Below are 25671 nucleotides of genomic sequence, written 5' to 3'. Positions count from 1 at the left end.
TTTGTTTCCTCTGTAGATGGGTGCAGCATCTGGGCTTGCACTTTTCTTCTGGCTCCTCCAGCTGTGTTTGCTATCATGCATGTGTCAAGAGCCGACAGACTTTGATGAGCGGGGTGCGTTCCAGCCCCAGAGTGCCCTCACCGACATGGAGTTCGTGAGCGTGAGCACCTACCGGGGGCCGGGCAACAAGGACACCCGCAGCAACAAGGAGCTGCCCATCCTTCTGTGGTGGAGCGCCAACCTGTTTCCACATTTCCCCGGAGACACCGAGCGTATAGACTGTGCCCGCTCGAGCTGCCTGGTGACCCGGAACCGAAAAGTCCAACTGCAACGGCGCACGCCGTCGATCATCTTCTACGGCACGGATTTCCGCGCGTACGAGGCACCGCTGCCCCGCCTGCCCCACCAGACGTGGGCGCTCTTCCACGAGGAGTCGCCCATGAACAACTATCTGCTGTCTCATGGGCCCGGGATCCGCCTGTTTAACTACACAGCTACTTTCCGCAGGGGGTCGGACTACCCGCTCACGCTGCAGTGGCTCCCCACTCTCGAGTACCTGCTCCAGCCTCCGTCTGTCTCTCTGGAGGAGAAGAACCGCTGGAGGAAGAGCGGTCTGGCCCCGGTGCTGTACATGCAGTCTCACTGCGACGTGCCCTCCGACCGGGACCGCTTCATCCGAGAGCTCATGAAGTACATCCAGGTAGTTTATTACATTTAAATTTACTGTATGGCCATAAAAATTGGTAACTTGGAAAACCAGAGCAGATGATTCACGTCATTTCTATTAGTACTTGTGCACTGCGAATTGGTATCCTAAAAAAGACCACTCCCATCAGGATGGAAATATCTTATTGTCTCATTATGTCTCATTAACTAAACTATATGGATGAAAGTATTGGGACACCCCTTCTAACCTTTGAATTCATGTGTTTCAGCCACAACAGTTGCTAACAGGTGAAATAAATCAATAAAATAAAGGAAATTATATGCTTCTAGCTTTGCAGCAACAGTTTAGGGAAGGCCCTTTCCTGTCCCAGCATGACTAAGCTCTATAAAGCCATTAAGGAAAGCTCAGGTTAAAGAAACTCCACTCAACAGTTTTGGAATGAACCGGAACATCAACAGTGCCCAGTCATATACTGTAGATGCTCTGTTGACTGAATGGGCACAAATTCCCACATACGTAATCCTTCAAATGGCTGTTGTTCTAGATAAATAGATCACATAGAGTTCACTCTATTTTAATACCATTAGTTTTTGAGCTCAGTGGTTAAGGTACGGGACTAGTAATTGGAAGGTTGCTGGTTCAAGCCCCACATCTGTTGGGCCCTTGAGCAAGGCCCTTAACCCTCAATTTCTTGCAATGTATACAGTCTCAATTGTAAGTCGCTTTGGATAAAGTAAATGTAAATGTGTCCAAATACTTTTGGTCATACACCGATCAGGCATAACATTATGACCACCTTCCTAACATTGTGTTGGTTCCCTTTTGCTGACCCATCGAGGCATGGACTCCACTAGACCCCTGAAGGTGTGCTGTGGTATCTGGCAGCATCTTGGTGGGGCCTCCATGGATCGGACTTGTTTGTCCAGCACGTCCCACAGATGCTCGATTGGATCGAGATCTGGGGAGTTTGGAGGCCAAGTCAACACCTCAAACTCGCTGTTGTGCTCCTCAAACCGTTCCCCAGCCATCATCCTGCTGAAGGAGGCCACAGCCATCAGGGAACAGCGTCTCCATGAAAGGGTGAACATGGTCTGCAACAACGCTTAGGTAGGTGCTACGTGTCAAAGTAACATCCATATGGATGGCAGGACCCAAGGTTTACCAGCAGAACACTGCCCAAAGCATCACACAGCCTCCTGTCAGTGCCTGGCTTGCCTTCTGTCGGTGGTCATAATGTTATGCATGGTGGGTGTATAGTGCATATCATACACTTGAACTCAATTTAGATCTTTGCAGATTTATTAGGGTTTTTCCTTTTATTTGTCACTTGTATGTAGATAGATTAGTTGTTTCTGTTTTTCAGGTGGACTCGTACGGGAAGTGTCTCAACAACAAGGCCCTACCCGAATACCTGGAGGACACCAGCACGGCGACTGGCGAGGATCCCCGCTTCATGAGCTTCGTATCCCGCTACAAGTTCCACCTCGCCTTCGAGAACGGCCTGTGCCCCGACTACATGACGGAGAAGCTGTGGAGGCCCATGCACCAGGGCTGCGTTCCCATCTACAGGGGCTCGTCCTCCGTCTCCGACTGGCTCCCGAACGACCGCTCGGCCGTTCTGGTCCAGGATTTCGCCTCTCCGCAGGAACTGGCCGAATTCGTCAAGTCTCTGGATGAAAACGACGCCGAATATTCGCGGTACTTAAAGTACAAAACGCCCAGCAGGGTCACCAACCTGCGCCTGCTGGAGGGTCTTCGGGACAGAGAGTGGGGCGTGAACGACATGAGCAAACCCAACTACCTGAATGGCTTCGAGTGTTACGTGTGCGATCGAGAGAACGAGCGACTGACCGCGGCGAAAATGCACAAGCGCGACCCTGAGACGTACCCGGCACCTCGACCGAAAATGGCCGATAACGCACACATGGGATGCCCGCTTCCCAGTCCTGGCTTTGGGACTGTAGAGGAGATCGATCCCAATGATAGGTAAGTAACACGGGTCCTGGGGGTTTGGGTGTGGTCCTCATCGTCAACCACTGTCTATTATGGTGATGCGGTGGGTAGCACTGTTGCCTTACAACAAGAAGGGTCTGGGTTCTGTTCCCTTCTGTCCTCCTGGTGTCCCAGTTTCCTCCCACAAGTCCATAGAAAGTGTGTGTGTGTGTGTGTGTGTCCTGTGATGGACTGGCGACCCATCTGGGATGTTTCCTGCCATTCGCCTAGTGAATCAGACCCACTGTGACCCTGACCACGATGGCTAAACAGACAGTGAATGAATGAATGATATTATATAACATATTAAATGTATTAAATATATATATTAAATAACACCTGATCAGCGGGGGGTTCTATGGGTGTCGCATTTGAATAATAAATGAGGTGCTGGTTGTGATACAGTCAGTAATTGTATAGCCATAAATTCATCTGTGTGGTAGGTCAGTGAACCAGTAATCAGAAGGTTGCTAGATCAAGCCCCACCGCCAAGTTGCCCCTAAACAAGGCCCTTATATCTCAATTGTGCAAACTGTATGGGTCAGGAGTAGCTCAATGGTTAAGGTACGGGACTAGTACTCGGAAGGTCACTGGTTCAAGCCCCACATCTGCCAGCTCGTCACTGTTGGGCCCTCGAGCAAGGCTCCTAACCCTCAATTGCTTGCAATGTATAGAGTCTTAGTCGTAAGTCACTTTGGATAAAGTATATTAGCTAAATGTCAGGTTCATTAGGTGTACCTAATACAGTGCCCGGTAAGTATGGCACGTCATGTAGAGCATATTAGCTGTTTAACCTTAACCGCGTTTGTTTTTGTGTTCAGCTGGTTGCAGACATGGCCGCAGGACTACTGGCAGAGTCTGGACCAGGCGGGAGGTCTGGTGTCACTGATAGCCCATAACGAGTCTGACCCTGGACGGCTCTGGCACCACATGCACAGAATGGCCGTGAGGAGAGGTCAATAACACGAGAGGTTTTTTTAGGAGAAGAATTTTCACATGAAGGACAAACTTTGGTTGATCCGCTGCATTTGGACCGGACGGAGCCACCGGCTGACGGCACTGAACCGCAGTGCGCACTACAAAACTCTCGCAGTCTAGTCATAAATCCAAATTAAAAATAAAACTCCATGTGTAACTACAGAAATAACACAGAAACAGAAAGTCTGAAAGCAAAAAAAGGATTGACTTGGATGCATAATCAAGGCTGCGTGGGATCAAACAGAACCAAAATCCTGTAAAAGTGAATCCACTTTATATTTTATATGTTTGCACAGTGAATGACTTGTTCTATTGTTTGCAGTATTATAAAATACAATCTTATTTAAGGTCTGCATGTAAATAGCATCCAGATGTGTTTATCAGTGCAGCTGTACTGAACAGTGGTTTATAAATCATTCATTTGTCAGGAAGCTCTAGCTGACATTTAAACAAAATCTGCTGTTCAAATATAGATTTTTCTCTTACGTGCTGGTATTTCTAGCATTTTAAATATGCATGTGTGTACATTTCATTTACAAACCTACAATAGTGTATAAGAGCTGCTGTCAAAAAAAACTGAGTTTTAATCTCAAGAATAAAGACAAAATGATTACAAGAATAAAATTGAAATTAGGAGAATGAATTCATAATGATTACGAGAATAAATTAGAAATGGTTAGGAGAATAAAATAAAATTATTAGGAAAATAAAATTAAAATTATTAGGAAAATAAAATTTAAATTAATAGGAAAATGAAATAAAAAATATTAGGAAAATAAAATGAAAATGTTTACAAGAATAAAATTACAATTATTAGGAAAATAAACTTGAAATGATTAGTAAAATAACATTAAAATGATTATGAGAATAAAATTACAATTATTAGGAAAATAAAAATTGAAATGATTACGAGAATAAAATTAAAATTATTAGGAAAATAAAATTAAAATGATTACCAGAATAAAATTATTATGAAAATAAAATTGAAATGATTACGAGAATAAAATTATTAGGAAAATAAAATTGAAATTAGGAGAATAAATTCATAATGATTAGGAGAATAAAATTGAAATTAAATTAAAATACACCAGTGGCTCTAATACACCGTCATACAAACCCCATTTCTTTATATTTATGTCCTTTTTACTTCTGTAAAGTATTTTGTAGTATTTCTAAAAGAAAACAATGACAAATGAAAGTGCTTTACACGTTAAACTTTATTTGCTGTCTGGTTGATGCAGTAAATGAAAGGGAAAGAAATACAGCCGGTATTTCACCACCATAAGTGTGTTCACAGTATTTAGAAACATACTCAGCTTCAAAAGTAAATAAATTGTGCCGAAAGACACGTTAATTCGTAACATAAGTATTAAGATGCTAGAAAAGTAAAACCCAGGTAAAATGTCAACCTAAAGCTAAAGGGGGAACCTCAAATCAGTGCTTTTTTTAGACCATTAAAACCTCCCAGTACCTAAAAATCATCTAACAGCAACACATATACATACTGGTTTTTGGACCGGGTGCGAGTAAATGCCAACTCTGCACTGGTCAGTATTTTGTTTCTCGTACTATTAGACCTTTAATACACTTTTATATGCTTTAATCATATTATTGTAAGACCTGTGTTAATAAGAACCTGTTTTGAAATATAACTGGTCCGAACTGGCTTGTTTACATCCATATTACAGACACTCCAACATGGGCCTTTAATCCACCCCCACCTTTACTGCTCACAACCGCTAACATGGCAGACTCCTATTCATCTCTATAAACTACTGCTGTAGGACAAGAATGTTTTACTTCATGCACCTCTAAAACTAGATGTCACAATAATAGCTGGCATAGTTGGCGCAACTAGGACAGTTAATGCCACACAGCCAAAACGGGTGCAGGGATCCATCTAAGTTTCCATCAAAGCATGCAGAAGGTGGACTGGCTAATCTAAACGTACTCTAGTTGTGATTAAGTATCTGATGCCCAGGAGTAAATTTAACACCCTGTCAGAGCTGTACGTCTGCCTGGCATACAGTAGTTCCAAGTGGATGGGTAGTGGATGGGTAACCGATGGGTATTACTTAATGCTAAACACACTCTACATTATTCAAATAGAAATACAGCTCGTGTTTTATAATACAAGTCAGGTATATATGTATGTATGTACAGTGTATCACAAAAGTGAGTACACCCCTCACATTTCTGCAGATATTTAAGTATATCTTTTCATGGGACAACACTGACAAAATGACACTTTGACACAATGAAAAGTAGTCTGTGTGCAGCTTATATAACAGTGTAAATTTATTCTTTCCTCAAAATAACTCAATATACAGCCATTAATGTCTAAACCACCGGCAACAAAAGTGAGTACACCCCTAAGAGACTACACCCCTAAATGTCCAAATTGAGCACTGCTGGTCATTTCCCCTCCAAAATGTCATGTGATTTGTTAGTGTTACTAGGTCTCAGGTGTGCATAGGGAGCAGGTGTGTTCAATTTAGTAGTACAGCTCTCACACTCTCTCATACTGGTCACTGAAAGTTCCAACATGGCACCTCATGGCAAAGAACTCTCTGAGGATCTTAAAAGACGAATTGTTGCGCTACATGAAGATGGCCAAGGCTACAAGATGATTGCCAACACCCTGAAACTGAGCTGCAGCACAGTGGCCAAGATCATCCAGCGTTTTAAAAGAGCAGGGTCCACTCAGAAAAGACCTCGCGTTGGTCGTCCAAAGAAGCTGAGTGCACGTGCTCAGCGTCACATCCAACTGCTGTCTTTGAAAGATAGGCGCAGGAGTGCTGTCAGCATTGCTGCAGAGATTGAAAAGGTGGGGGGTCAGCCTGTCAGTGCTCAGACCATACGCCGCACACTACATCAAATTGGTCTGCATGGCTGTCACCCCAGAAGGAAGCCTCTTCTGAAGTCTACACAAGAAAGCCCGCAAACAGTTTGCTGAAGACATGTCAACAAAGGACATGGATTACTGGAACCATGTCCTATGGTCTGATGAGACCAAGATTAATTTGTTTGGTTCAGATGGTCTCAAGCATGTGTGGCGGCAATCAGGTGAGGAGTACAAAGATAAGTGTGTCATGCCTACAGTCAAGCATGGTGGTGGGAATGCCATGGTCTGGGGCTGCATGAGTGCAGCAGGTGTTGGGGAGTTACATTTCATTGAGGGACACATGAACTCCAATATGTACTGTGAAATACTGAAGCAGAGCATGATCCCTCCCTCCGGAAACTGGGTCGCAGGGCAGTGTTCCAGCATGATAATGACCCCAAACACACCTCTAAGACGACCACTGCTTTATTGAAGAGGCTGAGGGTAAAGGTGATGGACTGGCCAAGCATGTCTCCAGACCTAAACCCAATAGAACATCTTTGGGGCATCCTCAAGCGGAAGGTGGAGGAGCGCAAAGTCTCGAATATCCGCCAGCTCCGTGATGTCGTCATGGAGGAGTGGAAAAGCATTCCAGTGGCAACCTGTGAAGCTCTGGTAAACTCCATGCCCAGGAGAGTTAAGGCAGTTCTGGGAAATAATGGTGGCCACACAAAATATTGACACTTCAGGAACTTTCACTAAGGGGTGTACTCACTTTTGTTGCCGGTGGTTTAGACATTAATGGCTGTATATTGAGTTATTTTGAGGGAAGAATAAATTTACACTGTTATATAAGCTGCACACAGACTACTTTTCATTGTGTCAAAGTGTCATTTTGTCAGTGTTGTCCCATGAAAAGATATACTTAAATATCTGCAGAAATGTGAGGGGTGTACTCACTTTTGTGATACACTGTATATACTATATGGACAAAAGTATTGGGACACACCTAACTACAATGCATTTTTGACTGAATGGGCACAAATTCCCACAGTCTTGTGAGAAGCCTTCTCAGAAGCTGAAACGATCACATGGAATACCAAGGTAACTCGATTTTAATAACGTTTGTTTTTAATAGGACGTCTGACAGGGCGGCACGGTGGCTCGGTGGGTAGCACTGTCGCCTCACAGCAAGAAGGTCCTGGGTTCGATCCCCAGGCGGGGCGGTCCGGGTCCTTTCTGTGTGGAGTTTGCATGTTCTTCCCGTGTCTGCGTGGGTTTCCTCCAGGAGCTCCGGTTTCCTCCCACAGTCCAAAAAACATGCAGTCAGGTTCATTGGAGACACTAAATTGTCCTATAGGTGAATGGGTGTATGGGTGTATGTGTGTCTGCCCTGCGATGGACTGGCGCCCCGTCCTGGGTGTTACTGTGTGCCCTGTGCCCATTGGAAAGCTAGGATAGGCTGACAAGCTCGTGGTCAGGTGTCCGAATACTTTTGGCCATATAATCAGTGCCCACAGCAGCAAATTGTCCAAGGTGGTACACCAGCGGTACTCAGAACCACAGCTCCATCTAATCAGACAATTTGTACAGCAAAGTATGAGAGCACATGCGAAACGCAGAAGAATTTAATTAGCACGAGCACTTTCTGTTCAGATAAAAAAACACAACGTTAGACTTAAAATGACACAAGACTTTTTACAGAGTCATGCAGGAGGAATAATCAGTCCAGAAATCGGATCTTAAAAGACGTTCTCGTAGCAGCTCTCACAATGGACCGTCCCGCGGTGCAGGAACATGCTGTGGATAAAATCACCCATCGGCTTGCTGCAGATACCACACTGCGGGAGAAAGAGAGGAGGGAAAATGAGATTAAGCCTCAGTCTAGCAAGAGTGGTTCAATCAGCGCTGCCTCGTTTTACCTCGTTCTTCAATAGAGCTGCAGGATAAATCGTTATGTATTGATTATATAAAGCAACATCTGCATTTGGTGGCCCTCAAAGGACCGATTGTAACGTATCCTGCTGTGATTGCAGTCTGCCTTTTAATTCTTGGACAGTTTGTTGTTTTTCTTGTTGTGTTTACACAGATCAGCCATAACATTAAAACCACCTCCTTGTTTCCACACTCACTGTCCTTTGTATCAGCTCCACTTACCACTTACATAGAAGCACTTTCTAGTTCTACAATTACTGACTGTAGTCCATCTGTTTCTCTACATGTTTTGTTAGCCCCCTTTCATGCTGTTCTTCAATGGTCAGGACCCCCACAGGACCCCCACAGAGCAGGTATTATTTAGGTGGTGGATCATTCTCAGCACTGCAGAGAAAGCTCTACCCACTAGGCTACCACTGTCCATACAATGTTAATCACTCACACTATATGGACAAAAGTATTAGGGTTTAAGGTACAGCAGGTGTAAAAATGAGCTGTATAAGGTAAAGCAGCTTTGCATCAACAGTTTAGGGAAGGCCCGTTCCTGTTCCAGCATGACTGTGCCCCTGTGCACAAAGCAAGCTCCATAAAGACATGAAAACAGCTCATTTTAAATATACAAATGCTCATTTGACTGAACAGGGACAAATTCCCACAGACATACTTCAAAGTCTTGTGAAAGCCTCCTCAGAAGAGCAGCTGTATTTGTATTTTTTGTTCCACCCAGGTTGTAAAATGGAAATGATTTAAATCATAACTAAAGCCGCTGTATAAAGCAGGATGTACCTTGAAGCACTCGGGATGACAGGAGATGTTGAGATGGTCGATGGTGATCTTGGAGTCGCTTCCCACGAGTTTGCCGCAGTACGTGCAGTTGGACATAACCTCCGCGCTAAAGCAAGAACAGCGGAAAAACATAAGCGATTATAACAGCTCGTTTTTATAGCTCATTACTGGCTGTGCTGCTGTTTGTTTCATTGCTGCTGAGCAGAATTTGCCCTTCCAGAAATGACCCAGAATCCTTCCTCTTCAGAGTCATTATCTACAGCTGTGTAATAACCTTTCTAACACCGTGCTCTGGGACTCGCACTAGCGTTAATTAGCCCAGCGTTGTTTATATTACCTGGGGGGGCTGCTGTACGCGTAGCTGGAGGTGCTGGAGGTCACGAAATCAAAGTCGCTGTGGGAGAAAACACACACAGATTGGAATTTTACAGACATGATAAGTACATTATAACACTCGCCTCACTGCACCGGCGGTGTAAATAAACATAATAAAAAAAACACGACAACAGCTCCGGGTTTTCCTCATTAGTGCAGCTCTGTGTGCAGCTCTGTGTTCACTTCTGTATACTGGTGTGTGCAGTTATGTGTGCAGTTGTAAACGCACTTCTCTGTTTACCTCGCTCTGCAGTTCTCTGTGCAGTTCTGTGTGCAGTTAGTTGTATGTGAATGCCTCTGTTTACTTCTCTGCGCAGTTCTCTGTGCAGTTAGTTGTATATGCATGTCTCTGTGTGCAGTTAGTTGTTTATGCATGTCTGTGCAGTCCTGTGTGCAGTCAGTTGTATGTGCATGCCTCTGTTTACTTCTCTGTGCAGTTAGTTGTATGTGCATGTATCTGTGCAGTTCTCTGTGCAGTTTAGTGTGCAGTTCTGTGTGCAGTTAGTTGTGTGTACATGTCTCTGTGCAGTTCTGTGTGCACTTAGTTGTGTGTACATGTCTCTGTGCAGTTCTGTGTGCACTTAGTTGTATGTGCATGTCTCTGTGCAGTTCTGTGTGCAGTTTTATGTGCAGGTCTGTGTGCAGTTGGTTGTATATATACATAGTGGTGCTGTAATAAAGTGTGACCTGGTGTCCACATACTTTTGGTTATCCCTGATATCAGAAGAATCCTCACAGATAAGAAAGGGTGGATGTAGACAATATTTATCATAAATGTAAATACAATAGAAGTTTAATCCATACCTTGAGTTGTTGTAGCGGCTGCTGCTGTAACTGGGCGGCTCAGACATGTTCACGTACGATTTGACGTAAACCACACTCCTGAGAGGGAAGAAAAATGCAAAATGCAAAATATATTAACACAAACTTTAATTAATGAGCATAAAGCTCTGATGTATGTGTGCATACATACTTTCTGGAGTCAAATTCGGGCTCTGGGGGGCTGTTGTTGCTGTACACTGTTTTGCTGGTATATGTGTAAGTTCTGTGTACAAATGAGAAGGAAACAATATTGAATTGAAGTATTTTTCTCCACATTACATGAAAACTAGAGACACTAAACACAAATGTGACCATGATAGAGATGTGCATGAGGTTCTGTCCTCACTTTACCTTATTGTCCATTTGCCACCAACAGAAATGCATTATTTAATAGACTGTGCTCGTCGTGACGTCTGGACTTTTCTACCATCACAACAAATTGACCAGCCTGCTGTGACCAAATACTTGCTATGCATACGTGTCCATTGTGCACTGATTGACCCAAGATGTAATTAATGCTGTGGGTATGATTTATTGAGTAGGAAATACACCGGACAGGTCACCAGTCCATCACAGGGCACACACACTCACATTTAGGACAATTTCCAGTAGGTCCAGTAAACCTGACTGCATGTCTTTGGACTGGTGGGAGGAAAACACCTTGCTGTCCTTCAGTTTCTCTCATTCATCTATATTCAGAGCTCCATTTTAGGGAATGAATGCACATAAAGACTTGGGGTGACATCCAATGTCAGAAGGTGGCACTGTGGTGCAGCTTGGGACCTGGGTGCCAGTGTAGCTTCACTTAACTGCCCACAGTTATGAGTGAGTGATCAGATCAGTGTGTTTTGTCCTGCAATCAGCTGACCCATGTCCACAGTGCAGAGTCACAGTGACCCAGACATTGACAAACCAATTAGTGTAAAATGAATTTCAGATTTCATGCTTTGGATTTCAGTGGTTATGTTTTAACAGCGGGCGGCACGGTGGCTCGGTGGGTAGCACTGTCCCCTCACAGCGAGAAGGTCCTGGGTTTGATCCCCAGGCGGGGCCATCCGGGTCCTTTCTGTGCTGAGTTTGCATGTTCTCCCCGTGTCTGCGTGGGTTTCCTCCGGGAGCTCCGGTTTCCTCCCACAGTCCAAAAAACATGCAGTCAGGTTCATTGGAGACACTGAATTGCCCTATAGGTGGATAGGTGTGTGTGTGTGTCTGCCCTGCGATGGACTGGCGCCCTGTCCAGGGTGTTACTGTGTGCCTTGTGCCCATTGAAAAGCTGGGATAGGCTCCAGCACCCCCCACGACCCTGATTGGATAAGCGGTTAAGAGAGTAAGTGAGTGCGTGAGTGTGTTTTAACAGAAGGGAAGTACACTTACGTATCCAGTGGTTGTGGGTCTGGAACCGCTGGCTCGCTGTAACAAAACACAAACCACACATGAGTTCAGTGTAAATAATTGATATAGTGTTTATGAAACAGTACAGAAACTTGTGCTTCTGATAGATTTGCTTATTATTTTATTATTGCGTATTGTTTTATAAAAAATTAATATTAAATATAAAGCAGGGGTGTCAAACTCATTTTCACCGAGGGCCACGTCAGCATTATGGTGGCCCTCAAAGGGCCGATTGTAACGTATCCTGATGTGATTGCAGTCTGCCTTTTAAGTCTTGGACAATTTGTTGTTTTTCTTGGAGGCTAAACTCTGTGTTTGGTGTCAAAATTCTAAATTTATTCTGTATATTTATAACGTATATCTACATTTATATTGTTCTTCTTTACCACAGACACGGCCTCATAACACAAGAGACGTACCGCATTCTCTTCTCCAAGCACACACTTGTTTTCACTTTCTCATCTTTCATTAAATTTCCTCCTTCTGCTTCAATTTTCAATTTTCTTTTCTTGGACATTTTGGGATTATTTGTAAATATTTCTCAGCGTCACTTGTTGGAAAACCTCATCAGTTAAACACCGATGTGAAACACGGTCATCTAGTGGTGGGATGCGGTCACTTTGCGGGTCACAAAATCGGCATGCATTGTGGGAGATGCAGTTTATGCACAATTTTACGGTGTATTTTAAGACAATCGTACGTCTTTGTGGGCCACATAAAATGACATGGCCGGCCGGATTTGGCCCGCGGGCCTTGAGTTTGACACGTGATATAAAGGAACTGAGTGGATGTATAAGTATACAGTATATATACATACATGCATAATACAGATTTATGACTGAAGTGCTTTTTTCCGGCTGTAAGGTTGACCGTGTTTAACATTTCACAGCCATTTCTCAACTCTTCGACACATTGCAAGTAGTACTCGGGTTGATGAACTACAGCTAAAGTAAATTGAATGCCTATTCTTCAGAAAATGAACATAGCGGGGGAAAAAAGCTAATGGTATAAATTAGCAAATTTACTCTAATAAGAGCACAATGTACTTTCATTAAAATCATTCTTACATGTGCAATTTAACTAAAAATAGTCCATGCTGCAGTTTTCCACATGACTTCTGGTGCATTACAGGTGCACTTATAGTGTCTGACAAAATAAATGAGGCGGCACGTTGGTGCAGTGGGTAGGGCTGTCATCTCACAGCAAGAAGGGCCCGAGTTTGATTCACCGGTCCTTTCTGTGTGGAGTTTGCATGTTCTCCCTGTGTCAGATTAATTACTAATTGGAGCTACTAAAATTGTTTGTGTGTGTGTGTGTGCCCAGTGATGGACTGGCAAACTGTTCAGGGTTTTTTCACTTGTGCCCAATAAAACTGACCCACTGTGACACCGACCAGGATAAAGTGGTGGTAAAACAGACAATGAATGAAATGAAATGAAGTTTACCTTTCCTCCGTATCCATAGTAGGTATTGCCCATTTGGACCATGGTGAGCTGCTCGTAGACGATCTAAGAAATAAAAATGTCGTACATTTTTAGTATGAATTCACTAAAGAGCCACTAGAAATGTCTCTTAAACTCTAAACGATTCTACTACAGAAATGTCAGGCTGGCTGTTCGCTACACACTAGCATGGATCTTTTGTTTTGGCAGCGTAATTAGGTCTAGGTCGCTGGGTAGAGCCTGCAGATCGATTATGTGTAATGTGATTATTGTATTGTGACAGAGGAGGAATGTGGGGAAGAGGATATGACTCACTTCTGCTCGAACGTGACTGAGACGGTCGACTGCTGGTCCTTTTTGCTGGAAAAAAACACAGCAAAGGTCAAACGTCAGACTGCATCATTTATACAGAACTCTCTTAGAAATGTGCTAATGCGTATCGTAAACTAATCATATAATCAATAGTATGTGAACGCTGCTTCTAACTAGCAGTTTCGGAAGTTTATTAGATTATTTACTACAGTAGGTCTGTAAGTTACATTTCTACCCTGCTAGAACGTCTAGTAAATAGAAGTATATACTTAAAAGAGGCATTTGCAATGGCTATTCTTGCACATTTAAAAAGATTTCATAATTGGGTGGGTAGCACTGTCGCCTCACAGCAAGAAGGTCCTGGGTTCGATCCCCAGGTGGGGCGGCCCGGGTATTTTCTGTGCGGAGTTTGCATGTTCTCCCCGTGTCTGTGTGGGTTTCCTCCGGGAGCTCCGGTTTCCTCCCACAGTCCAAAAACATGCAGTCAGGTTAACTGGAGACACTGAATTGCCCTATAGGTGAATGGGTGTGTGTATGTGTGTGCACCCCGTCCAGGGTGTTACTGTGTGCCTTGCGCCCATTGAATATAATTAGAAATGTGTTCCGAATAGTGATTGAAATTAATTAAATAAATAATTAATCCACACGGCACAGTGGTCACGGTTCAATTCCCTCCCTCAGGTCACTGTCCGAGAGGATCATGTCCAGTTCAAGCATTCCGGTTTCCTCCCAAAACATTGAGGAGGTGAACTGGCTGTTTAAAATTGCTCCTCTTGCTCCTGTGTATTTCTGTTTCTATTTAGTGCTTCTGGGTTTCTCTGGACCCACCGCGACCCAGCTCAGAATGAAGCAGCTGTTTTCTTTGTACACTTACCTATCAGACAGGAGAGGATCGAAGAGCTCTACTGGACTGCAGAGGAACAGAAAAGAGAAGAAAAGGTGTTGGGTCTGTAATAAATGTAATGTGCACACAGGTGATCGCATATGTCGCGTTTAAGCCCGAATTATTACCTCTTTGTAGTCTCGGCTGCCGCTGGAATCGGATCGAACGGATCAGCGGAGCTGAAAAAAACACAATTTCACACTGAATTCACTCTGAGAGGAGAGAATACACACTGGTACATGCAGATTTCATTCTGATGTGATTGGTAATCTGTTTCACGCAGGCTTTTCTGTTCCTGATCGGGGGTCGTGACACTGGTTTGTGCTGCCTTTAGTAAACTAGTTGTTGTATTACAGTGTTGTATAATTAGAGGGGGTCCTGATCCTGCTTCATACCCAATAATAATCTAATATCTGCATTTTATTGGAAATCTGAACTGATGCTTTGCAAGAACCCTAAGACATGATTAGGGTTTAGGTGAGATTTAAACATTTTGACCAAAATCACCACCAACAAACAGCGATAATAACCTAAAATTAGAGTACTATAAAGCTAAATGGTAACAGACATAACTGTTTTAATACAAATGTGATCCAAATTGTGTTTAACCTGTCTTAACCTCCCTGTTTTAAGTGCAACTCTAATTAAAAATATCCTGTATTACTAAGGGGCGACACATTGGCTCAATGGGTAGCGCTGTTGCCTCACTAAGAAGGACCTGGGTTCAAGTCCCTGGCCTTTCTGTGTGGAGTTTGCATGTTCTACACATGTTCACCTGGGTTTTCTCCAGGTGCTCTGGTTTTTCACCCAATGAACTAGACCCACCACGACCCTGACCAGGATCGAATCATGGTAAAGCATTATTATATTATTTTATTTTAAACTGTGTGTCACTGAACATAAATTGCTCTGAAATATAATAGGAAATATTATTTAGCTCATTTGATAGTAAACAATATGAAATGCACCATCTATCCAGGGTTCAAATCTCAGCTGTGCTATCAACCCATCGGGCGTCTGCATGGACATGATTGGATTATGTCCGAGGAGGAAGGGGGTGGATGGGATAACCCTAACTTGTCAGTAGAAATAGGAGGGTTGCGTCAGGATGGGCATCCGACATAAAAAAAATTGTGCCAAGTTTGGTATGAGGACCAGATGGTGCCCCCTACATTTACGGCATGTAGTAGACGCTTTTATCCAAAGCGACTTACAGTCTAAGCAACTGAGGGTTAAGGGCCTTGCTCAAGGGCCCAACAGTGGCAACCTGGCACTGGTAAGGTTTGAACCAGCGACCTTCTACTTACTAGTCCAGTAACTTAACCGATAGGCTACAACTGCCCTACATACGGGAGCCTCAGTTGTTTCTACTACTACTTTCAAATTACAAATCCCACCAGGCCATTTCAGACTAGATTATGGGCCAATTTTGGTCCCTGGGGTGCATTTTTACACCCCTGCTTTACTTCAGCTACTGAAACCTAATAATTAAATCCTGATTGAAGGAAAGGGTCACTGTACCTCTTCTTCGTCGTCACCCTGGTGGTTGTTGTCGTCTCTGTGGTGCTTCTCTTTTTGTCCTGGCTCAGTCTGTAATAAAGGTAAAACAGAATGTGTGATAAAAATACAGCATATAACATCATATTTTAATATTAATCAGTTTTATCTTGTGTATGACAACTCACTTGTCTGTGTTGGTGTCGATTGGAATGGCATCAAATGCCAGCAGGTCCCGAGATGTACTTGTCTTTTTGGATGAGGGCAGAGAGCTGAGGGAAGAACAGATTAGAAATTCAGACATTGGCATTCTCAAATAATAAAAAATAAACTACATATCAATAGTTTGTTAAACCTGTGACCTCAAACTGAAAATGCAGAAATACATTTTAGGGTGGCCCTGAATTTATTTCTTTATTTATTTTCTCTATCCACTCTTACCTGTTGATTTTACATGTAGATAAAAGTGATGAATAACAAACATACTAGTTATATTTGTGTATTCAAGTTTATGATCAGATCTGACTACACACAAGTTAAACATATAATGAATAGGGGCCAAGCATAATCATAGGCGGCACAGTGACACAGTGGGTAGAGCTTGGGCCTGGGTTCAATTCCCTGGGTCCTTTCTGCGTCTGCGTGGGTTTTCTCCGGGCGCTCCGGTTTTCTCCCACAAGTCCAAAGCCATGCAGTCCGGGCCAATTTTAGCTACTACAAATTGCCCTGAATATGTGTGTGTGTGTGTGTGTGTGTGTGCTCTGTGATGAACTGGCAACCTGTCCAACATGTTTCCTGCCTTTCCTGTAATCATACATCATCTCTATAGACCTTGACATCAAAATCAACTCACTATTTATTAACCGAGTTTAAAACCCTATTTAAAACAATATCTAAACTAATAAAAATGTAAATCCAGTGTATAAAAGTGTTGCTGTACCTCTTGGTCTCTGTCGTCCAAGTTGTTTTGGTCGTCTCCATCTTGCTTTGTGTTTTGTCTTTGCTGATTCAGGAAGACAGAGAAAATGTAATATTTCAATATTTTTTAATGTGCATATGTTGGAACAAATTAACCTCTAAGAGAATAGAACAAAATATACAGTATATTTCATAATTCTTGAATGTACAAGTATTAATATCAGTACCTACATATACTGTCGTTTTGTTTTTTGCTTTTAGTTGCTTAATATACCTATAAAAACATCTCTCCCTTATGGTACTTGAACCTTTAACCTTCCTATTAATAATTCAGTGCTCTAACCCCCGAGTCCAAATACGTACTGACGTCTTACATTTTGGCATGCGTTTACTGAAAATCTAAGATGAATTTACCTTCTTGAACCTTCAGTTCATGGGATGTTAGAAATTCCATTTTAAAACCATGGGCTTTAGGTAGTGTCCCACTTTCGCAGCTAAAACAGGCTCCACTCTCAAACCACGTCTTTATAGTCCCTGCTTCATGCTGCCTTGTAAATGGTCTTTCACAAGCTGATGTCACGAGGTTAGAAGTAATTGATTTTATATGCCTGTTATTACTGTTTGTGGAGTTATCAAAACATCAGCATGTGATAATAGTGCTGTGGTCGTGGTGGGGCTGTGATTTATTGATTGATTAATTGATGAGTTTGTTTTTTTGATACGTTTTAGAAAAGTTAGATTTAATATCAGATGAGCTGTGCTTGTGTTCTGTATTTTTTTTTTGCTGTGTTTTGCGAATTTAGTACTAAACTGATATATGCGAGTCCTCAGTGTATAATAATGAGCTCTCCATCCGGCATGAACACCACAAGCAGCACCAACTCGGTATTTTTATAGTTTACAGCTATTTTTACTTCCCCCTAAACTGTTTACTCCAACACCTTAAACTTTAAACTACATTCCTAAACAGGTTTTACTGAGTTTTACTGAGATTATAAAAGGCCAGTAAAAGTGTTTCATAAAGGTGCTTTTACAGGAGGAAAACTCACTTGTTTTGAGTGGGATTGTCATCAAATGTCAGCAGGTCTTGAGAAGTGCCTGTCTTCACTAATGAGGACGAAGAGCTGAAAAAAGAACCAATCAAACGTTCAGATCATCACACAGTTTGATATTTTTATAGTGCATAATATGAACAAAAGTATGTGGACAGCCTTCCTAATTATTCCAGTGTTTCAGCCACACATATTGCTATCATATTTGTAAAATAAATTAATTATTAAAATAAATTGTTTCGGAAAGGCTTGTAACTGTAAATGTTTCCATCTGATTTAATGTTATAATCATAAGTGTCACTGTACCTTTTCACCTCCTTCTTTGTCTGCACCACAGTTTTCGTTGTCTCCACTGTGGTAGTTCTTCTACCAGAGATTAGTCTGTGTAGCAAGAATGAAGCATCAAATTAGTAAACCAGCAGCATGTTTTTGCAATTATTTTGGTCTACAATTCTTAATTTCACAACACTTATCATACAATCAGCTCTATTTTTTTTTATTTATGGCCGGATATTTCATTACATCTATGATCTTAGCTCTCGATAAAACAGAAGAACATTTGCCCTGACGTCCAGAGGTTCTAAACTACTGCATGGATTATGCTGCAAAGATGCTGCAAGCTGGTTGGCTTTGGTCTTTGGATGTAGGGGATACCTGTCTTTTCTATCCAGCATGTGACGCCAGCCATTCACAGGTATCTGTGAGCTTGAATTTGTGCCTCTTTCAAGCACGCTGATCCGATCAATGACAAGAACGGGAGACCTGAGGGTAGCAGTAAAGTGCGGTACTTCTATCGTTCTTCTTTTATGGTTTGTGGTGGAAAAATGGAAGTCAGATGTTAGCTTTTCTTCGCAGTCCACAACACTTTTTCAAATCAGTTTTTCAGTCAAAATCTCTCCCTGCTTTCATGTAAAATGTTTGAGAAGTGTTGTTGTTTTGTGTTCAGGAATATTTACTTTACTTTGAGTGATTCATAGCTTGGTTGCTCACTAACAATACATTATGTAGGCATTTATGACATTGACATTATTGTTTATTAACCTCCAGGTCAACCAAGGAGGATGAAGGTCCCTGTTGAGTTTGGTTCCTCCTTGTAAATGTAGGAGTTTTTCTTTGCCACCAACTGTTGCCCTCAGCTTGCTCTACAATGTAAAGCTGCTTTGAGACAGTGGTTGTTGTAAAAAGCCCTATACAAATAAATTTGACCTGACTACACTGAGTAAATTGGCATGAACTAATTTAACGCTATTTAATTTGACTACGCATATAATAAAGTACTGAATTAACCACCGTGCTATGTCGTCATTCTTAAACAAATCAAAAGTTTACTTGTCAGTGCTGGTGTCGATGGGGATGACGTCCACCGCAAGCAGGTCCAGTGATGCTTTGGTCTTCTTACCCTTGGGAAGAAAGCTTTAAAAAAAAAAATACAAACATAAATCCTATAGCATCTGGATTACACAGCTGGATGTTTACATAGGTGCCATTTGAATGTTATATGGTAAAGATATGGTAAGGTAAACTAAAAACAAAATGCTTTGGTGTTTATGTACTTGTTAATTAAATATGTTTGTCTTATGTGATGGTTTAATTTAGTAAGTTGAATTCTGAGGTTTGCAGCTACGGATAGACAACAGTTTTATCCTCGTCAGGGTCACAGTGGGTCTGGTTTCCCAAAATCACCTGGTGAAATGCAGTAACACACCCAGGACAGGACGCAAATTTATCACGTAACCTCAGCCACCTCAGACATAGCCAAGCCAGACCAGTCAATAGCACCATTGGGGATTCAAACCTTGGATCCCAGTAGTAGTGGGCTAGTGTAATTTACCACTGTGCCACCAGAGTGCCATCTTAGTGTAACATATTTATTCATTAAAAGCCACTGAACTCATGTGGGGTGATTTGGTATGTTGATTACAAGTCATCCCATCTGATCCAACATGAGTGCCTGGTTTTCACCAATGTTCTTTGTACTTAATGGGCGTAAATCCCCTCAGACACACTCCAAGATGTTGTATTCCCAGAGAAGTGTGGGTTGTTAGAGCTGCGAGAGGGTGAGTTGGTGTGGTGTGGTTTGACATAAAACGGTGTCCAAGTACCCTTGGGAATATAATGTATATCTAATATATAGGGCAATGCGAAAACAGTATATTATGCTTTAAAATGCATTTCCTGAGTGTACTGGGTCAGTGCCGAGCAGTGAACAGTGGGTATTCTCTCACCTGCCAGTTTCTATTAGGTCTGAACCCGAGGGCACGGGGTCCACCGATTTCTGTGAAGTGCTGCACAGATGAAAGGAGAAGAGATGTGTATGTGCATTACTTATGTGTGAATGGAATACAAAATGCATGCTCATGATCACACACTGCACAGCAAAGTGCCCACTTCAGATCAGCATCAGCAGCAGTTTGCCTTTAAATACAGACGTACAAAAAGCATCTCCACCATTGGCAGAGCTCTGGTGCCCTCTGTTGGCACCGGGCTCATGTATGCTAATAGTACAGTACTTTATCTGTATGGCAAAAAAGCATTAATGTTGTAAAGAAATATTTAATGTATTTGCAAATTAAGCAAATAAAAGTAGTGACAGTCTATAAAAAGTGGGCATTAGTTCATTATACTTTAAATACCGTGAGCATCTTACTGACCTTTCATTCAAACCCAGCAGATCATCGTCATTCAGCCGGCTGTTCTCCTCTGGCTTTGGTTTAACACTGAATAAACAAAAACACCAACACACAAGATAAGAAAAGCCTCAGAGGGGATTTATGTCTGTATTCTTCTGCTTTAAAACGATTAGTGTGTATCTTTAATTAGCTTAGCATCTCTTAGTAGATTAGCACTTAGCCTATCAGCACTACATTCTACACACAATGTGGTACAGCTGTGATATTAAAAAAAACTCTATCTACTCAAAAAAGACAATATTTTAAGCTCAATTTATATATGTGGCATCTAGTTTATTTGTATAAAGTATAAAAGTACAAGTATATTTTGAAAAATGAAGTAAGGATTGTTCTATTAAGCATGTAAACCACTTTAACAATGGAGCCGATCCCATACCTACAGAAAAACAACATAATAATGTACAGAATAAATACATTTTCTTTCTTTTCTCTGAACATGATTTGTGACAACAGGTAAGTAGTAAGTTACACTTTGAATTTAGGTGAGGTTAAAAGTACTTTATAAAACCACAAGTAGATACACTAGTATCCTATAATCTTAGGATCTATGATTGCGGTGGTAGGCCAAAAAATTTGAAGACTCCTCCTAATTATTAGGCATGGCATGATTTTCTGATTCCTTGATTTATTGACTGTTACTAATGACTTCTTTGTGCCCATATAAATAGGGCTAGTTTGAGAGCACCCATTAAAAAGAACAAGGAATTGTGGTCTCTTGCCACAGTCAACAAGAAAATCCAAAAGATCTCTCTATGTATATCTCTGTAGTATACTAGTGTACAGTAAACATTCACTCAGGCATTCACTGTGTTTGCATAACTGCTATCACTGACATGTTAACAATTACATCCTTAATTAATATGGGTTTTGTTAAAGTGTCTCAACTTGTAATCGTGTCATTTTAAATCATTAAACATCTTGGTAGAGGTTCTGAGGTGGTGCAGCAATCTAATGTGCTAATCCACCATGGCTGAGACCCAGAGTTTGAATCTCAGCTGTTCTATTGTCCAGCCAGGTAACTACACAAACACGACTGGCTGTGTGTGTTGGGAGGGGCAGAGGACCTCTAATGTAAACAGAACTTATTTTTACTGAAAAGATGGTTCTTAGCTGGAAAAATGTAATCAAGCAACCACTTCCTAGTTAATAATAATAATGTATTCACATAATATAAATGTAATGAACCTTGTTTTAGGCGTGGCCTCTGGTTTAGGTTTGATTACAGGTGCTGTAGGTGGGACTTCCTTTGCTGTCGGTAGAGGTGGAGCGACCGGTATGGTGGCACTAAACAAAAACACACAGCATTCCAATAAGTGTGACACATCCATGTTCTGACTTATTATATCCAGTCATGAATAACATTCGTCATTGAGATTATGCTCTTAACATCACTGATGATCAGATCTTTTGCTATTTTTCCGTGCTGTAGAATAAATAATCTTAGTGTTTATGATTACTAATGATGTAGGCCAAAAATACGTGGAGACTCCTCCTAATTATAAGGCATGGCATGGTTTTCTGATTCCTTGATCCTTTGACTGTTACTAATGGCTTCTTTATGTCCATATAAATAGGGCTAGTTTAAGAGCAGTACAAGAAAACCCGAACTATCCTTCTATGTAATTAGTAGGTTTGTCGAGACAGTCAGATCTTGACCACTGAGAAACAGGTCTGCAATTAATTAGAATCTAATAAATAAAATGTGGATAACACTGCACACAGTCAAGCAAGCTGAACAAAAAAGAAGCTCCATTATTACTATTTTTTTCATCCACGTGATTAGCAATGTTTGTCCTTCTTTTTTTGTCCACTTGAGTTCTACTGGCAGTCATACAGCCCTCAAGCATAATATTACTATGTCCATGGTGGACAGTAGGTACATTGTTATTTAAATGTGGTTTAAATGCCCTAAACAATGTTTTTTCCATCTGACCACAAACCACAAACCCACAAAATAAGCACTAAACTTTAGATGAGTTTTAAAGGGCTGATTTATTTCTCCATATAGATGTAAAGCATGACTGTGGGGAGTTACATCTGTGTTCCATCAGCTTGTAATTTATAGCAGACCTGTTTTAAAGCTCTTATTTTAGAGTATAAAGTCACTGAAAGTATAACTTTTAATCATTTAGTCTCAGAAAAGTTACTGTACATGTCCCTCACTAATGTGTGTGAACTTTTAAATGAGTGTCTATACTATTGTAATCATCATAAGCTATGAGTAAAGTGTATTAAAATGTTTGCATAACTTTATACAATTGCATATCTTAAATAATATAAATGTAATGAACCTTGGTTTAGGCGTGGCCTCTGGTTTAGGTTTGATTACAGGTGCTGTAGGTGGGACTTCCTTTGCTGTTGGTAGAGGTGGCGCGACCGGTATGGTGGCACTACAAAAAAACCACACAGCATTCCAATAAGTGTGACACATCCATGTTCTAACTTATTATATCCAGTCATGAATAGCAGATCTATAACAATAATTCTAGCTCCATGACTGGTTTCAGTAAAATGTGAAATCAGCTCTAATGCGAGGTAAATATTATTCACCTTGGTTTTGGAGTGGTGTCAGGTGTTGTAGACGTTTGCTTTAGAGTAGCAACAGGAGCAACAATAGTGGCTGCAGCAATCGGCTCATAGATACTAAAACAGAGAAATTAAAACTAAATAAAATAAAGAACAGACAACTGTGGTAAATATAATTAGCTCTCAGATGCTATTTGTTGGTTAAGTATCAAGTAAGTGTGCTAATAATGAGCCACAACTAATAATGAGTGTCGCTGATGGTCACTGATGTATTAGTAGTGTTTGCATGTAGGGGTAACAATGTGTGGATCCATCTGTACGGCTCCAAAAAGGTTTTACTGCCTTCGAACAGACTGAGCTCCTCAGAAAATAGATCACAGAATGCTTATTAGCATATTAGCACATTTGGGCTAAGCACAAATCCATACAGCGAGCCTGCGGCGAGATGGCCAACAAAGCTAGTACATAAAGGGCCTTTTTATGCTAAATAAAGGGCGAATTAATGCTAATGAAGCATAGCAACTGCCTGATTAAAGAAAATGCCACTGTCTGTCATCTGCACATCTATTAAGCTATAATGGCATGGCAGGTGGGTATGATTCTGTGACCTGAACCCCCTGCCAATCTCTATAGCAGGTGAGCCCGTTTTACCCTATAAACAATTTCTACCGCTTCACATAGGCAAACATAGCAATTTACTGCATATTTAAATCCTTAATCTAATACCACAGACGTAACAAACCTCTGTTTAGGTGCGGGCTGTGGTTTGACTTGAGTCTTTGATGAGACAGACTTTTTGACTGAAGCTGCCGGTTCATCTACGCTCATCTCCAGGCTGCAGGTGAACACAGACAGTTATGTACAGCACAGATTCTCCACATGATTGTTACAATTACTTAGATTAATTAAGATTTGGTTCAATAAAGTTGCATTAATTGTTGCAGCCTGTACTACCTTTCTTTCAGAGGTGGCAGGTTGTCTTCATCGTCACTAATAACTACCCTACACACACACAAATAAAGGAATATCATTAATCCCAAAGCACACCATGTTTATTAGCCATGTGATTATGACTGCACAAAATACTTCATACCTTTTGGCAACAAAAGACTTGGGCGGTGAACTTTCTGGGTTCTCTGAAGTCGAACTAAAAAGATTTAAGAATATTGACACATTAACAAAAAAGTAAAGACCCCCAGTGAAAAATCACATAAATATGTACAATACACTGACAAAATGCCTTTATAAAACTATGTGGACACCCCATTCCATAACTATGGGCATTGTGTGTATATTAGTGTGTGTGTGTCTATTTAGTGAAAAATGCAGGTTCAGAACTGATGGTGGATGGGTAGGTCTGGTTTACAATACTTTCATTCATTCCAAAAGTGTTTATTAGGGTAAATTATAGTTATGCTGGTTACAAAACATGTCTACACTATTTACTTTCCCAAAACAGTAGAAGTTTATGATATAATTTTATATAAATTATTTAAACACCGGGCGGCACGGAGGCTCGGTGGGTAGCACTGTCGCCTCATAGCAAAAAGGTCCTCGGTTCAATCCCTAGGTCCTTTCTGTGTGTAGTTTGCATGTTCTCCCTGTGTCTGCGTCGGTTTCCCCGCACAGTCCAAAAACATGCAGTCAGGCTCATTGTAGACACTGAATTACCCTAAAGGTGAATGGGTGTATGTGTGTGTGTGTGTGTGTGTGTCTGCCCTGCAATGGACTGGCGCCCCATCCAGGGTGTTACTGTGTGCCTCGCACCCATTGAAAAGCTGGGATAGGCCCCAGCACCCCCCCTGTGACCCTAATTGGATAAGCGGTTAAGAGAGTGAGTGAGTGAGTGATTTATACACGTAGTAGCAATGGTTTTGGATGGTACAGTACACCTGAACTTGATAAGAGGGGTGCTCACATGCATTTCACCATATTATGTACTCTCCACCAAATGTGGCAATAATGCAACACAGGTTGGCACACTGCAATTTGTAAAGGACATAAATGATTAATCTAATGCTGTTTTACGATTTTAAGCTTTAGAAGGAGACCGAGGACCTAATTTCATATAAGAGGACTTAATTTCATATAAAAGGAACTCCCTTTGTGATAGGTGAACCTGAACGTACTCATATTTCTTTGCAGCTGAGAACACGTATGATCTCTGTTTTCCTGCTGAGCTCTTCAGGACTTTACTTGCAGCCTCCGTCCTAAAACACACACACGCATGTTAAATATGACCAGCAGGGTTCAGGCTTTATTTTAATCAGAGGAATATAATTATTGAAGAAAGATGTTAAAAAAAAAAAAAACAGAAGCTGAATAAATGGTAGGCAAATCTTCTTACCTTTTCTCCTGTTCATCTGCAGTGACCGCCGGATCAGACTGATCTGTCTTCTCTACACTTTGACGAACAGTGTAAGGAGCTCTGAGAACAAATAACATGGACACTATTTACTAACAACACGGAGCACAAAAGATAGATAACCAATGTGCCCAGACCTTTTAGTTCTTGCCAAAGCCCTTTATGTACTCTTGCAAATCGGACCACATGAGGCCAAATGCTTATTGTATTAAGAA

At 41.5% G+C, this 25671-nt stretch overlaps 2 protein-coding genes across 2 annotated transcripts; one reads left to right on the top strand and one right to left on the bottom strand.

Annotated features, from left to right (window-relative positions):
- Window positions 1-4354, top strand: fut11 (fucosyltransferase 11 (alpha (1,3) fucosyltransferase)). Its single transcript, XM_063000341.1, has 3 exons — window positions 1-700; window positions 2031-2653; window positions 3481-4354. The coding sequence occupies exons 1-3, from the start codon at window positions 17-19 to the stop codon at window positions 3620-3622; spliced, it is 1449 nt and encodes a 482-aa protein (XP_062856411.1). The 5' UTR covers window positions 1-16; the 3' UTR covers window positions 3623-4354.
- A 3589-nt stretch (window positions 4355-7943) lies between these two features.
- znf185 (zinc finger protein 185 with LIM domain) lies at window positions 7944-25644 on the bottom strand. Its single transcript, XM_063000938.1, has 26 exons — window positions 25625-25644; window positions 25439-25519; window positions 25221-25301; window positions 24185-24238; window positions 24046-24093; window positions 23834-23926; window positions 23116-23208; window positions 22857-22955; window positions 20527-20592; window positions 20101-20160; window positions 19205-19288; window positions 18182-18256; window positions 17873-17947; window positions 16846-16908; window positions 16094-16177; window positions 15930-15998; window positions 14537-14587; window positions 14400-14435; window positions 13529-13573; window positions 13217-13279; window positions 11754-11789; window positions 10531-10602; window positions 10362-10439; window positions 9520-9576; window positions 9183-9288; window positions 7944-8302 (listed from the first exon to the last, which is right to left on the bottom strand). The coding sequence occupies exons 1-26, from the start codon at window positions 25642-25644 to the stop codon at window positions 8204-8206; spliced, it is 1788 nt and encodes a 595-aa protein (XP_062857008.1). The 3' UTR covers window positions 7944-8203.
- Between the last annotated feature and the right edge of the window lie 27 nt (window positions 25645-25671).

The sequence above is a fragment of the Trichomycterus rosablanca genome, chromosome 8 (assembly GCF_030014385.1).
Source record: "Trichomycterus rosablanca isolate fTriRos1 chromosome 8, fTriRos1.hap1, whole genome shotgun sequence".
In the NCBI taxonomy this organism is placed as follows: Eukaryota; Metazoa; Chordata; class Actinopteri; order Siluriformes; family Trichomycteridae; genus Trichomycterus; species Trichomycterus rosablanca.
This window is presented reverse-complemented; position numbering and strand designations above follow the sequence as displayed.

Excerpts from the sequence above, each read along its gene's own strand:
- fut11 (XM_063000341.1), top strand. The coding sequence starts at position 17 with ATGGGTGCAGCATCTGGGCTTGCACTTTTCTTCTGGCTCCTCCAGCTG. Across the intron at positions 701-2,030 it reads AGCTCATGAAGTACATCCAG|GTGGACTCGTACGGGAAGTG; the intron begins GTAGTTTATTAC and ends TCTGTTTTTCAG. Across the intron at positions 2,654-3,480 it reads GAGATCGATCCCAATGATAG|CTGGTTGCAGACATGGCCGC; the intron begins GTAAGTAACACG and ends TTTTGTGTTCAG.
- znf185 (XM_063000938.1), bottom strand. The coding sequence starts at position 25,644 with ATGTGGTCCGATTTGCAAGA. Across the intron at positions 18,257-19,204 it reads ATCGACACCAGCACTGACAA|ACTAATCTCTGGTAGAAGAA; the intron begins GTAAACTTTTGA and ends CTTGCTACACAG. Across the intron at positions 16,178-16,845 it reads TGGACGACAGAGACCAAGAG|CTCTCTGCCCTCATCCAAAA; the intron begins GTACAGCAACAC and ends TTCTTCCCTCAG.